Below are 15,466 nucleotides of genomic sequence, written 5' to 3'. Positions count from 1 at the left end.
CATGGAAATTCATTCATTCAGTCGTATTTACTGAGCACTTACTGTGTGCAGAGCACTGTACTAAGCACTTGGGAGAGTACAATATAACAATAAAAAGACACGGTTCCTGCCCACAATAAGCTTACTGTTTAGAGGCAGAGACAGACGTTAATATTAATATAATTAATATACAATTTAGTTGACATATATATTTATGCATATATATAAGTACATATTTTAAAAATGAAAAAATAAGAGGTCCTCCCTGCCATATGGAGGGCCTTGTTTTTCCAGTGAGTTTTCCAGATTAGTAGAAATCTGACCCCCGTCACTGAGCGCTTTGCCCTTGGTAGTGCCCTCGAGGCTATCCGGATGGCCCGAAACCTTAATTTCCTTCTTTACTGTGTCTCCCTGATAGCTGCTCTGAGTGCATGAGTCGTGGTCAATGCCACTGCCTCGGCCATGTCCATCAAAGGGAAATGATTGCCGCTTTTTGTCTAGGAAGAGGTTTTTCCTGACTTCCTCTAGTCCCCTCTTTCAGCATTCTGAGACATCATTTGTGCCTAGTGCATTTTTTAAAAGCTATTAAATGCATCTTGGGGCTTCTCTGGCCAAAATTGCCAGAAGATAAAGGGTAGGATCATACAAAATTGGTGTGTTGAAGGAGGGGAAGAGAGTCCCGCAACACTTGGAAATTCAAGTAATCTCTCCTGTCTGCCTGTAGAGCTGCTCAAGCTTGGGTCCGGCTAGCACCATCTTATGATTTTTATGTACCTTTTCAAGTGATAAAAACCCCTTTGGGTAACGGGAGGACTGCAGACTCACACCAGAACTCTGTTTGTCTTCTGGGTTTGCTGCCAGCCTATGCCTGCTATTGCATTTTTATTTGCTGATATATTTTGTGCCAGCAGTTATTTTGTAAAGCAGATCTTTAATGATCCCCCAAGCTCTACTCGGTTTCCCTGTTGCTTGCTCTTTAAGTTTGGGATGGGAGAATTCTATCAAAATTGCCATCTGCACTCCCATCACCTTCTTCTCTTGTCCAAATTCACATGGTTATCTTCTGTTTGAATAATGACAGAGTCAGACACTGCCGTTTTAGTCTGTTCCCGGAGCCCGGATGATTTTTGCATTCAAATAACAGAATGTCAACATCAGCCAAATGCCCTATAAACATTGGCATAATTGTCACCCTTCTTACCCAAAATGGAACATGTTCTACCTTTAGGTTAAATACATTTTCTTTCTTTGTGAATTTGTTAAACTTAATAAGAGATGTAAATTCCTTGTTGTTGTCAAGGTGACATATTGAGTTTAGTGCTATATCTTTTTTAATGAGTTTTCTGTCCCCAGTGGAATGTTTAATTGAGACCAGTACTGTTAAGAATTGTTTTCATGATAGTGTCCAGAGATGCTCGTTTCACTGATGTGCCTCTCACAAACTAACGAATCAGACAAACCGTAAAGCTTTAGAATAGTAGGAGAGTTACGATCCCTTCGCCACCACTTCTGTTTCTAAAGGAAGAAAATTTAGTAGGGAAATAGATGGACTATGTATATGTATTGGGACGACGAAACATAAATGTCAGGAGAAAATGCCATCCATTCAAAACCTTTGTACCTGCAGCTACTCATAGTGCGGAAGGACGGGAGCTGGTTTGCTGTGGTGTTTTGGGCAGTGTAAGGGGATTAAAGACTGGGTGTTCTTAGTAATCTAAATTGAAGCAGTTCACTTTTAAGGATATGTGGGTACCAGAGGCAGGACCCATAAACCAGGACATCTCTGTCTACTTGTTCTGTTCATTCTGGATTATGGAGTTGAAGGATCTGTAGGATGTCACATCTAATCCAAAATTAGGTTTGGGTGAATCTTCATATTGTTTTTCACTCTTAAAAATAATTTCCTCCTTTAAAGGTCCAAATAAGCCTACTTATACTTAGAAACTCGTAGTAGTTTCTATGGGGGCTGGAGGACCAGTTGTCTAAGTAATGAATGTGAAAGCTGTTTCACCGATACCCTATCCAGAGGAAGTTTGAGAGAAACATTTTCCAGGACTGAAGCACTGGTCCTTCTGCCCCTGCTAGCAGCCTTCTTCATCAGGGAAAAGCAGAGTACGATCATTTTCCCTCCAGTTTGGTTGGTTTTGTTCCAGATTTTTTCAATATCTGTTCGCCCACTTACTTAGACTGTGAGCCCCATGTGGGACAGGGACTATGTCTGATCTGATTATCACGTATCTACCCCAGGGCTTAGTGCAGTGCTTGGCACTCTGCGCTTAACAAATATCTCAATTATTATTTGTCACTATTATTATCATTTTTTTTCTGGGCATGGAAGCTTATTGACGATTTAGGAGAATGAAGCAGCTTAGCAAAATGGATATAACATGGGTCTGGGAGTCAGTAGGTCATGGATTCTAATCCTGGCTCTGCTGCTTGTCTGCTGCATAGCCTTGAGGAAGTCACTTCGTGTCTCTGTGCCTCAGCTCCCTCATCTGTAATATGGGGATTAAGACTGTGATCCCCGTGTGGGACAGCGACCATGTCCAACCTGATTTGCTTGTATTCACCCCAGCGCTTAGTACAGTGCCTGGCACGTAATAAGTGCTTAACAAATACCCTAATTATTAAGATGTTGCAAATGTAATTTTCCCATTGTTTCTTTAGCACAGTTTCCATAAAGTTGGAAAAATGCCCATCTTGGAGGGCCTTGGGAAAGGCTACTTTGCACTGTCAACATCTGAAGCTGAGTTTCTCCTGAGTAGAAGTAGTAGAATTTTAACATGATCAAGGCAACTCGGGGTTAAGACCCAGGCTGAAAGGCTCCTGATCATAGTGTCTGAATTGGTGCACTGGGCTAAATTTTCTGGCATCAGATTGACATTTCTGGTAATAATATTGGCCTGTTAATTGACTGTGGTTTTTTTTTTGTTTATATTCAGGTGGTTGTTCCTTTGATGAGGCCTTTAGCACGTGTGGATATAGCCAGGCCGATGATGATGACTTTGACTGGGATCAGGTGAACACACTAATCAAGCCCTCTTCAGATCCCTGGATGCCTTCAGGTTTGTTTTCGCTTTACATTTCTATTTTTAAGAGGAAAAAGTGATTTAGGATTAGAACTGGCTCCTGGAAGGTGACATTTCAAATCTGATGTAAGCTCTGAGAAGACAGATGTCATGTCTGCCAACTCTATTGTAGTGTTCTCTCCTAAGCACTTTATACCATACTTGGCACCCTGCAAGTGCTCAATAAATACCATGTTTTGATTGATTCTGCAGAATGGATGGGGGAAACAGTGTGGTGGCACTGCCCAGAAGCTGGCCCAGTGGAGAACGTGTTCACCTCTGCCCCCATCTTTCATGAAAGAAGCTTGTTGGGGATTCATTCATTCAATAGTATTTATTGAGCACTTACTATATGCAGAGCACTGTACTAAGCGCTTGGAATGTGCAATTTGGCAACAGAAAGAGACAATCCTTGCCCAATGCTGGGCTCACAGGGGATGCTGTTGTTATCATGGATACCATGCACTAAGGCTGACAGTGGATTGGGAAGGTACCCAATCCCTATCTTTAATAGGAGTTGAGTGGGAAATGTTGCTGTCTTTCTTGCTAGTGTAATCATTCATTCATTCTTTCATTCAAGCATTTATTGAGCACTTACTGTGTGCAGGGCACTGTACTAAGCACTTGGGAGAGTACAAAATAACAATAAACAGACACATTCCCTGCCCACAATAAGCTTACAGACCAGATGGTACTTGGGAGGAATCAGGGGGGAGGGTGGCAGGTCAAGACACCTGGATTTATCCTGAAAGTGAAGTGTTGTGGTAGTCTGAGACTCCGTTTCCCCATCTGAAAAATGGGGTTTTAAAAGTTGTCCCTGCCACACTGCCAGGAATGCTTTATGCAGAAAATGAGATGAGAGGTGAATAGGCTATTGAAGTGAAAGCTGTCTTTAAATCCACATTCTCAGTGTCACTGTTATTTTGGTGTGTTGGGTATTATTCTGGAATCTCAGGATTTTCTTCCTGCTGAAGCATGCCCTCTCTTGGGGAAAACCAACTGGATATCAGTGTTTGTGAGGGAAAAAGTAAATGGGAAAGTAGTGACCAAGCTTCTGAAGCAGGAATAAAAAGTCACTTCGTCCCCAAGGCTATATCTGATCCTATACAAAAATTGGCTAGAGGGTTACTGCATTTCTGCTGCCATCTTAGAAAAAGTATAGTGCCTATTTTTTGTTTACTCTCAATTCATTTCTCTCTGTTTCTCCTGAGAATGGGCAAAGATGTTCTTTAGTGGCCAGACTCGTTCTTGAAAGGTTCAGAGACAATATATGTGTATTTAAGTGGAAATAGTACAATGCACTGTAACTTGTGCTTGGGAAAAGACAGCAGAAGCACAAGCTGTGTTTCTTGCCCAAACAAGGACCTTAATCTCAAATGGGGAAGATAGACATATAAACGGTCACATAATAAAATCCAAAGGAATGAAATTGAATGTTCAGTCAATCAATCCCTGGTATTTATTGAGCACTTACTGTGTGCAAAGCACTGTACTAAGTGATTGGGAGATTACACTGTTACAGAGTTGGTAGACATGTTTGTGTCAACAAGGATCTTACAGTCTAGACAGCGAGACAGACATTCATAAAAACTTATGATTTGTAGATATGTAATAAATGCTGTAAGACTGAGGGTGGGTCAAATACCAAATGCCCAAAGGTCAGAGATGTAATGTAGATGCATTTACGGATACTGAGGAGGAGCATAAATAAATGAAAACTTGAGTGCAGGAATCTGCTGCTGGAGGTGATAAATTTAGGATGTGATACAGTCTATATAGGAAAAACATGTTCCATCCAACACTGTCTTGTAAGGATTGGTGAACTTCCTTGATAATGCAAGGTTGATTAATAATAATTGTGGTATTTGTTAAGGGCTAACTACATGCCAAGCAGTCTTCTGAATTCTGGAGTAGATGCAAGATAATCCGGTTGGACACAGTCCCTTGTCCCACATGGGGCTCAGAGTCTTAAACCTCATTTTACAGATGTGGAAACTGAGGCACAGAGAAGTTAAGTGACTTGCCCAAGGTCTTGCAGCATACTTGTGGTGGAGTCAGGATTAGATCCCACATCCTCTGACTCCCAGGCCCTTGCTCTTTCCACTACACCATGCTGCTTCCTTAGTATTCCTTGTTTCTGTCATTCTAGTCTGTGATTGAGAAAGAGGGCATAGAATGAGGTGTGCTGTGCTCCTCCAATAGTCTGCTCCTTCTGTGGGTATGTCTCAACCCAGTAAATCAACCAGTGGTATATATCTAATGCTTATTCTGTGCAGAGCATTGCACTAAATGCTTTGAAAAGTGCAGTACAATTGAGCAGGTAGACGTGATCCCTACTTAAAAGGAGCTTCGGGTCTGCAGGTTACAGACAACTGGCACAGTTATTAGCCACAGTGATGCCAGAAAATCTTAATTTTATTTAGTGACTCGTTTGGTACCTGAGTTTTTGGGCTTGCCATTAAACCTCTCTGGGTCTCAAAATTTCCTTGTGTAATATCAAAAGATATGTTTTATTGAACATCTACTAGGTGAAGAGCTCTGTGCTTAATGCTTGGGAGACTACAGTAGGGGCGAAAAAAATTAGAATGTTCCAATGGAGAAGACAGATCTGGAATCAATTACTGATAGGATGGGAAAAAGAGAAAGAAAGATGACTAGGTGAATAAGTGCTTAGAGCACCTTAATATGTATCAAAGTGTCCTGCACTCATAACCGCATATATGTGTTGAAGGGGTAATTGGGAAGATGTGGCCCAGGGAGAAGATTAATCAAGAAATGCCTCCTGGAGGAAGTTTAAAGTGCTTTGAGTATAGGGAGAGCTGTCACCTTAAATTTGAGGATGATATTGACTCTTTCATTGTAAATAGTGATTCCGTTCTTAATTGTAAGTTGCTTCTCTCTGAATCTCTGAATGACAGACTCTGTGTTTATCGCAAAATGGTGGTGACTTAAACCACTGAACCCTAGAACCATTTTTGTTGATCCTTAATATCTTCAGTCACTGCACTATAAAAAGTGGATCAGACCTTTCCCGGTTGGCTGTTCTCTGTGTCCATTCCTGACAGCCACCTGACAGCCATGCGAGCATTTGAAGCTTGTTGCGGGCATTTTCTTGATTCTCTCCCTCCCTTTTCTCATTCCTGTTTAAACCCCCATCGTGAAGATTTTAATTAGTTTCCAGTTAGCTTTTAAAGTGTGAATTATGAGAGACATTTAAAAAATTGATTCCAAGTTGTATTCTGTCAGCAGTTTCTAAGCTACAAAATTTAGAAAAATAACTTCGGATGATAATGAAGAAAACATTTCAGATCAATGGTTTTCAGGGAATTCTTGGCACTAGCCTTGAAATGCTTTATGCAACAACATTTTAATGGGGGCGGAAAACAAGCATGTGCAGTTCAGTAGTCCCGTGTCAATAGCAAAATTAATGCACATGACAATCCTAGTCTTAGGCAGTGTGGCTCAGTGAGTGATCTGTTGCCAATATGTAACATCTCAAATCAATCAGTTGGCTACAAGGAAACATACCATTTAGCTCTGTAATTATTTGTTGTATCTATCTGCATCCACCAAGACTGATAAAGGATCAGGCGGCCAACCTAAGTAAATATCTGTGTTGATTTTAGTAATTAAGTGTAAATAAGGGAAAGAATGCATACTACATGGCAAGACCACTAGTCATGGAACTACACTAAGGAAGCAGAGTGAAGAAGAGGAAGATTTTACATTTGAATATTAAACAGATGTTTTTCATTGCATTTGTTTAAAATTGCCTTCCAAGTTGATTTTAAACTGTTCTAAAAAGAATCGGGTCACTTTTGCCGCCTGGTTGATTTAAGAAGTAATTCCAGGGACTGCCTTAGAAGAGGAACAAATCCATATTCTTGTGTATATAAATAAGTATTTCATTGGATGCAGTTAGCTTGGTTACATTCTTTTGGGCTCAAAAGATTTAGTAGGGAAATGTGGCCCTTAGAAACTTGATGATAAAAACCAGGTGTTTGGTCCAGAGACGGTGAGGAGGGGAAAGAATGAAAATGTTTCACGTGAATTCTTTTGCTTCCAGCGTAATAAAGCCACCATGAATGCCATTTGATTTAGCCCAGCTGATGTAGAGGATGGACAATGAAGTTGGTTCAAGAGGATAGGGTGGAATGTTACGTTTTCATTTTTTTGCTGGGCACTAGATATTCTTATCATGACATGATAGTTCCCGTCTGATTTGGGAGCCCAGTTTCCCCCAGGCTACTTCCTAATATGACTTCATGTCCTCTGTCTTGTGTATGTACTCCTTAATCTAAATGTTGTTATTATTATTATTGTATTTGTTGCACAGTTTGTGCCAAACTCTTTCCTCAGCACTGGAGTTTATACAAGATTATCAGTTTGTACATAGACCCTGTCCCTGTGCACAGTCTAGGCAGGAAAGTTGTGCAGGAATAGGGTTAGGGAGGTGTCATGGGGAAGTATATCTGAAATAGATTGGGCATCAACCGGTGAGAAGGAGGTCAAAATCGAGGTCACCTGATGAGAGTGGGGTGTGTGTCCTTTTTTTTATGGTATTTCTTAAGTGCTTACTGTGTGCCAGGAAATGTACTAAACTCTGGGGTAGATACAAGCTAATCAGCTTGGACTCATTCGGTGTTCCTCATGAGGCTCACAGTGTTAATCTCCATTTTACAGATGAGAGAACTGAGGCCCAGAGAAGTTAAGTGACTTGCCTTAAGTCACACAGCAGACCAAGTGGCAGTGTTAGGATTAGAACCCAGGGCCTTCTGATTTCCAGGCCTGTGCTCTATCCACTAGGCCATGATGCTTCTCATGCACTGATTTATTAGAGCTAGCTAGGTTCGGCCTTTCTTCTGATTCCTCAGGATCTAGCAAACTTTATAGTGTAGTGGGTAGAGCACGGACCTGGGAGTCAGAAAGTCGTGAGTTCTAATTCCAACTCCCCCATTTGTCTGTGTGACCTTGGGAAAGACACTTCATTGCTCTGTGCCTCAGTTACCTCGTCTATTAAATGGGGATTAAGACTGTGAGCCCCACATGGCGCAGGGATTGTGTTCAACTCAATTTGCTTGTTTCCACTTCAGCGCTTAGTACAGTGCCTGCCACATAGTAAGCGTTCACCAAATACCACAATCGTTATTATTGTTGTTATGATGGAGTGGGGTCTGGCTCACTGTGGGCAAGGTGGAGTCCTAGGCTGGGAAACTTGGCTGGAGGAGAGGAACCATGAGTTGTATTGAGGGTTGTAGTCGGGGTCAATCTCTTAGTAATGAAGTAGGATGGTCATGAGGCTCCGAGTCACCCAAGGCCACCTTTGTGTGAGGCTCCATTTTTTCCTTCCGGCTCCCTTCCTCTATTCCTATTTACTAAGCGCTTATTATGTGCAGAACAATGTACTAAATACTTGGTAAAATACAGTAGAATTAGCAGACACATTCCCTGCCCATAATATCGCACATGATAGTTCCCTCCCTTTTCACTCTGTTTTTCGAGTGTAAATCCATAACTACCGCACCACCCTCCTCACTGGTCTTCTCTGGAATTAGAACCCAGGTCCTCTGACTCCCAGGCCCATGCTCTTTCCACTAGGTCATGCTTCTTCTTCCGTGGTAAATCATGCTGCACCGTGCTGCCATTTTGGTATTCAGTGGGTGTTCCACTTCATTGAAACCTTTTTACTACTCATGAATACTGCAGTCATTCGATGAAGAGGAATAAAGTCGCTTTGTGCTTCCTAAGGAAAAGATATGATGGAAATGATTGACACTGAATGTACATTTGTGTTTTATTTGTATTCTCTCTATAGTGAAGCACCTGATGCATAACAGTGGACTTAAAATTGACAAAATCATGAAATGTTTGTGCACATGATTATTTTTAAAAGCCTTTAACGCACCTGTAACTGATGTTCTGTACAGTAAAGAGGTGATCAGTTTTTGTCTTAAAATGAAATACAAGAGTTTAAGATGTTGGGGGTACAGGTACAGTCTTCCTTTGCTTCTGGACAACATCAATTTGTCTAGTGGGTGGACAAATTCATCTCATTTGAAACCACCTGATTAACCTAATAGTGTATTGTTTGCCCAGCATTTCAGCTTTAGCATGCTGGTGTCTTTCCAGAGAAAACAATAATGGTTAAAATGCAATATGAACCTAATCATTTAATATTCAAATGGACATTCATGATTTGTTTGCTTTTCGATACGGCACCCCCGAGTCCCCCTTCATTTCCTGTTCCCTGTTGCTTTCTGGTTGCGTGAACTTTCTTTTGCCCTGCGATCCTTTTTCTTTGGAAAATGCAGAGCAGAATTTAAATGCCAGGGTTTGCATATGTAAATTCATGGCTATAAATAAGCCCCTTCTCCCCTCCTTTATTTAAACTGGGAACCCAGAAAATAGGTGCTCACAGCATTCCGCTCTCTTCAGCAATATTTCAGTATTTTGTTGGCCACATCTTGTCTCCCCACATTACAAAAGTTTTCTAGTGTGGTTCCTGCATTTTGCTGTGACTGAATTGTCCCTCCCTTTCTCCCAACCTCTGAGCTGGTCTTCCCCGCCTGGCGTTCTCCATATTCCAGTCCAACAGGCTGTGTTTCTGGATGGGAAGTTCAGGGCTAGGAAAGCAAGCCCAAGAGAGAGAGAATTCTCTCTTGCTGCGTGCTCCTTGCCTCAGCCTTCCATCTTTCAGATTTCCCTCGAATTCCTAGGCTCATCACCTCAGCCTCCATAAAGTCTCTCTATCCATAATATTAATAATGAAAACATTCATTCAGTCATCTATACTGAGCACTTACTATGTGCAGGGGAAAGTACAATACAACAATACAGTGCAACAATAATAGACAAGCAGCGTGACCTAGTGGAAGGAGCATGGGTTTAGGAGGCACAGGTCATGGGTTCTAATCCTGGCTCCGCCACTTGTCTGCTGTGTGACCTTAGGCAAATCACTTCACTTCTCTGTGCCTCAGTTACCTCAACTGTAAAATGGGGATTAAGACTGTGAGCCCCACCTGGGACAGCCTGATTACCTTATTCCTCCTTCTAGACTGTGAGCCCGTTGTTGGGATTGTCTCTATCTGTTGCTGAGTTGTACTTTCCAAGTGCTTAGTACAGTGCTCTGCATACAGTAAGCGCTCAATAAATGCGATTGAATGAATGAATGAATTATAATGGTATTTGTAAAATGCTTACTATGTGTTAGGCATTGTACTAAACCCTGGTGTAGATATAAGCTAGTCATTTATTGATTCAGTAGTATTTATTGAGCGCTTACTGTGTGCAGAGCATTGAGCTAAGCACTTGGAAAGTACAATTTGGCAACAGATAGAGACAATCCCTACCCAGCAGGGGGCTCACAGTCAAGAAGGGGGAGACGGACAACAAGACAAAACAAGTAGAGAGGCATCACTACCATCAAAATAGATAAATAGACCCATAGATAAGTGCACATCATTAATAATCTATACAAATATATACAAGTGCTGTGGGGAGGGGAACAGGGTAGAGTAGAGGGAGGGAGTAGGGTCAGTGGGGACGGGAGGAGGAGCAGAGGGAAAGGGAAGGCTCAGTCTGGGAAAGCCTCCTGGAGGAGGTGAGCTCTCAGTACAGCTTTGAAGAGGGGAAGAGAGTCATTTTGGCAAATGTGAAGAGGGAGGGCATTCCAGGTCAGAGGTAGGATGTGGGCCAGGGGTCACTGGTGGGACAGGCGAGAACGAGGCACAGTGAGGAGGTTAGCGGCAGAGTAGCGTAGTGTGCGAGCTGGTCTGTAGGAGGAGAGAAGGGAGGTGAGGTAGGAGGGGGCAAGGTGATGAAGAGCTTTGAAGCCAGTAGTGAGGAGTTTTTGCTTCATGTGGTTGGACAATGTCCCCGTCCCACATGAGGCTCAAAGTCTTCATCCCCATTCTACAGATGAGGTAGGTGAGTCCCAGAGAAGTTTAGTAATAATAATAATATTAATTATGGTATTTGTTAATCGCTTACTGTATGCCAAGTTCTATTCTAAACGCTAGGGTAGATACAGGGTAATCGGGTTGGACACAGTCCCTGTCCTACATGAAGCTCACACTCTTAATCCCCATTTTACAGATGAGGTAACTGAGGCCCAAAGAAGTGAAGTGACTTGCCCAGGATCTCACAGCAGACAACTGGCAGAGCTGGGATTAAAACCCAGGTCCTTCTGACTGACAGACCCATGCTCTATCAACTAGGCCATGCTGTTCCTCTCCTGGCACCATGCTCACTTGTTCTTCCTCCTCATCCACCACTCCTTCCAGCTGCTTTACAATAGGTGTCTCTCCTGCCAGTGTGTACAGTGCTATAGTTTGCCACTGTGGATCTTTCAAAGAATGGTATATATGGAGTGCTGAATGTGTTACTCAAGCACTTAGTCCCCATACCTAACTTGACAAACTACCATCAAATGGCAAGATGGAGCTCACCAACTAAGAGATCCTGATACATGATCAACTTTCCAGCACTGCACATATCCTTAGAGCAACACATCCCTGCTGGGCCAGTCTTGTGAGGAGAATGGACTGCAGCAAGATGCCCAAGGAACTGTGGAATGGCCAGTAAAAATTGGGCATAAGAAATGGGAGAGGGTCCATAACAGATGTTTAATCATAACAATAATGGTAATAATAATTGTATTAAGCACTTACTATGTGCCAGGCACTGTACTAAGCACTGGAGTAGATACAAGGTAATTGTGTTGGACACAGTTCCTGTTCCACATGGGGCTCACAGTCTTAATCTCCTTTTTACATATGAGGTAACTGAGTCACAGAGAAATTGACTTCCCCAACATCACACAGTAGACAAGCTGGGATTAGAACGCAGGTCCTTCTGACTCACAGTCCCATGCTCTATCCCACTAGGCCTCGCTGCTTCCCTAAAAGACACTCACTCTCAAGTGATGTGATATGTACTTGGGAAACTACTGCAGCAGACAGACTTTCCTGGCATTTGGCGATCTGGAGTGGAATCTCTCCTTTTGAGCAGAGATGTGGAGATAGAGAATTTAGAAAACAACATTAGCCTCAACCTTTTAGCTCACAAGCCTGAGAATATGAGGACCTGAGTTCTAATCGCCCCCACCCTCTGCTCTTCCCCCCTCTCCCTCCCCTCAGCACTGGGTTCATTTGTTTATATTATTTATTACCCTATTCATTTTGTTAATGAGGTGTATATCTCCTTGATTCTATTTACCTTGATGATGTTGTTTTTGTTTTATTCTGTTTTGCTTTGCTGTCTGTCTCCCCCGTTTAGACTGTGAGCCCATCACTTGGCAGGGATTGTCTCTATCTGTTGCCGAAATGTACATTCCAAGCGCTTAGTTCAGTGCTCTGCACATAGTAAGCGCTCAATAAATACTATTGAATGATGAATGAATCATCCAGGCTTTGACAATTGCTTGTTCTGTGACCTTGGGCGAGTCACTAATCTTCTCTGTGCCGCCATTACCTCATCTGAAAAGTGAGGATTAACTTCTCCTCCCTCCAGTTTACACTGTAAAACCCATGTGGGACAGGACTGTATCCAACCTGATAAACTTGTATCTACCCCAGGGCTTAGAACAGTGCTTGGCACATAATAACTGCTTAATAACTACCATAAAAATATATGTCAGTGCGGCAAAGGATAATCTGTACCCACCCACTGGGTGGAATAAAGTGTAGGCCACATATCAGTCTTTTCGGCCATCGCCATAGACAGCATCACAGGCAGCAGAATATGACTCCCTCCCTGGCCTTACTTATATATGTATCCTTTGGCTGTTTTGAAGGAATGTAGACTCTCCTTTTGGAAATAGATGGATACTCTTCTGTCCGAAATGGATTCTGCCACTTCTCCCCTAAGGTAGAATGGACAAGATGTTCCCTTGAGATACCTTCCATCCTGTGAGACTGTGAGTTCCACATACTACTCATTCTTGAGCATCTCAGGGGAAGCTGTGAGTTAACTGGCTGAAATAGCTTTTAGAAAGGTCCAGAAAGAGATGGACTTGACTACAGATACATAAAAATGTCCAAACACATTCCTTTTGAAAATAATTATGGCCTATAAGAAAATTTCGGTTTTCTTTACTAACTGGAAGCATTTCTACAGGTTTACCTAACTTTCTTACCATTTTTATAAGAGGAATTAGCATTTGAGAGAGAGAGCAGATGCCCCGGTGATTATTTTGATAACAGAGAGGCATGCCTATTCTCTGTTTTGGTCCAGTGCATAAAGATGAATTGAAGTCAATTTTTGAACATAGAGTGCGCCACATCGTCAACATTTTTATTCTGATTTTTCTCCTTTGGACAGAAATTTTAAGGATTATTTCTAATCAGATTGACTTGCTATGTCTGCCTCCAAAACAGGACTAACAAAACCGAAAGCTTAAATAATCAAAAGGACTATCCTGGAGCGGTTATAGTCTCGGTTTCTGTCTTAAGCAATTTGTTACAAGCACCAATCCAAGTCACGTGGGACAAGTTGTTTATGTTGCTTGTGAGATTTCAGAGTAATAGAGTAATTCCTTTCATCTCCCACCAGAGACTATGTGTAATTCTTCCTTATTGGTGTATCCACAGTCTGAGTCTGCACTGGCTAGCCTACCACCTGAAGGCCAGCATATTCAGCAATGACATTTGCTGCTCTGGGCTGGATTTTTTTTTAGCTCCCTTCCCTTTACTCCTAGCGAGGTTGGAATTCTTATTTCTTCCCATTTCTCACGAGGTCTCTGTCAGTGGTGAACTTCCCAGCAGATCAGAACAATATTTTCCTTTTCTGACATATTGATGTCTAAGCAAAGAGCAAAAAGAACCCTCTAAGGACTTAGGAAAGGAGATTTAAATACTGTGTAATCCCTTCATAGGCAACAGTCACTAGTTTATTCTGTCTGTGTTTCGATTCAGAGGGAGTCCCAGAGGCGGAATTAACTTTCAACTAGTAAGGCACATCTTGGCCGCTGCTTTCAGGAGTCAGAATGGAAAAATGCTGCATTTCACTTGTTTCTTTTTCCTCCCCACATAGAAGCGACTTTGGAATATGCTTCTAGCAAATGAAGGTAGTCTTCATTGTTACAAAGGCTTATGATTCCAAAAAACCCCTTTTGTGATTCAAAAAAACCATTTTTATGAAACTGGACCAAAGCAGTTTATAGATACGCCTCACCATAGTCAAGTAATTATTGGGGCATTCCGTCTCTCTCTCAAATGCCGATTCCTTTTACAGGAATAGTGAGAAAACTAGGTAAACCAGTGGAAATGCTGACAAATAAATGGATTCAGATGACAATTTATCAAGCAATGATTTTTATTGGGAGCTTGTTGTATGCAGAGCTCTGTACTAAGTGCTTGGGAGAGAACAATGCAACAGAGTTGGCAGACACAATCCTTGTCCACAAGGAACTTATAATTTAGAAGGAGAATGATGGTAGAGAGCTTAAATATTTATTATTTTTTCTATTTTCTTCTTCGAGACTCTTCCTCCCCTTTCTTTCTGCCGCTCATGGGTTCAAATAGGAGCTGAGAAGTCTTCCTGGAGCAAGTCAGCAATGTTTCTTCAGTGCCTAAACCTGGGATGGAAATTAGGCACATGGATTTCCCACTCATCGCCCATGACTTCTCCCCCTCCTAATCAATCAGTGAATCAAATCTCAGTACTATTTACTGAGTACTTACTGCATGCAGAGCGCAGTACTAAGTGCTCGGGAACATCCAGTACAACAGGGTTGGAAGTTGGAAGACAAGATCCTTGCTCACAAGCAGTGTGGGCATAGTGGATAGATCACAGGCCTGGGAGCCAGAAGGACCTGAGTTCTAATCCTGGCTCCATGACTTGTCTGTTGTGTGAACTTGGGCAAGTCACTTCCCTTCTCTGTGCTTCAGTTACTTCATCTATAAAATGGGGATTAAGAATGTGAGCCCCACATGGGACTGAATCCATTCTAAGGACCTTATATCTATCCCAGTGCTTAGAACACTGCTTGGCACATAGTAAGTGCTTAACAATTACCATCATTAAGGAATTTACGTTGTAGAGGGGGAGTTGCAGTGTAGACCTTAAATCATCAATCATTCAATCACTGGTATATATTGAGCACTTACTATGTGCAGAGCATTGTACTAAGCAGTTGGGAGAGTACAGCATAATTATCAGGCACATTCCCTGCCCATATCAAACTTAAATTATCTTCCTTCTCTAAATGCCCACCTATTCACTATACCTCAATCTTGTCTATCTCACCCCTGACCTCTCACCCACTTCCCACTTCTGGTCTGGAACTTCTTCCTTTTCACATCCGACAGACAGTTACTCTCCTCTGCTTCAAAGCCTTATTAAAGGCACATCTCCTCCAAGAGGCCTTTCCTGACAAAATGCTCTTTTCCTTTTCTTCCACTCCCTTCTGGGTCACCCTG

The 15,466-nt window shown here is 42.1% G+C and overlaps 1 protein-coding gene across 9 annotated transcripts in view; it reads left to right on the top strand.

The window, feature by feature from the left end:
* The window catches only part of PTPRM (protein tyrosine phosphatase receptor type M), an 838,914-nt gene that overhangs the window by 189,878 nt on the left and 633,570 nt on the right, over window positions 1-15,466 (top strand). For all 9 annotated transcript variants that reach the window (XM_029065462.2, XM_029065460.2, XM_029065457.2 and 6 more), the window contains exon 2: window positions 2,922-3,044. In XM_029065462.2, the coding sequence (XP_028921295.1) occupies window positions 2,922-3,044 (123 nt within the window). The remainder of the gene's footprint in view (window positions 1-2,921; window positions 3,045-15,466) is intronic.

The sequence above is a fragment of the Ornithorhynchus anatinus genome, chromosome 5 (genome assembly GCF_004115215.2).
Source record: "Ornithorhynchus anatinus isolate Pmale09 chromosome 5, mOrnAna1.pri.v4, whole genome shotgun sequence".
Lineage (NCBI taxonomy): Eukaryota > Metazoa > Chordata > Mammalia > Monotremata > Ornithorhynchidae > Ornithorhynchus > Ornithorhynchus anatinus.
The sequence above is the reverse complement of the archived record's forward strand: the minus strand, read 5'-3'. Positions and strand labels throughout refer to the sequence as shown.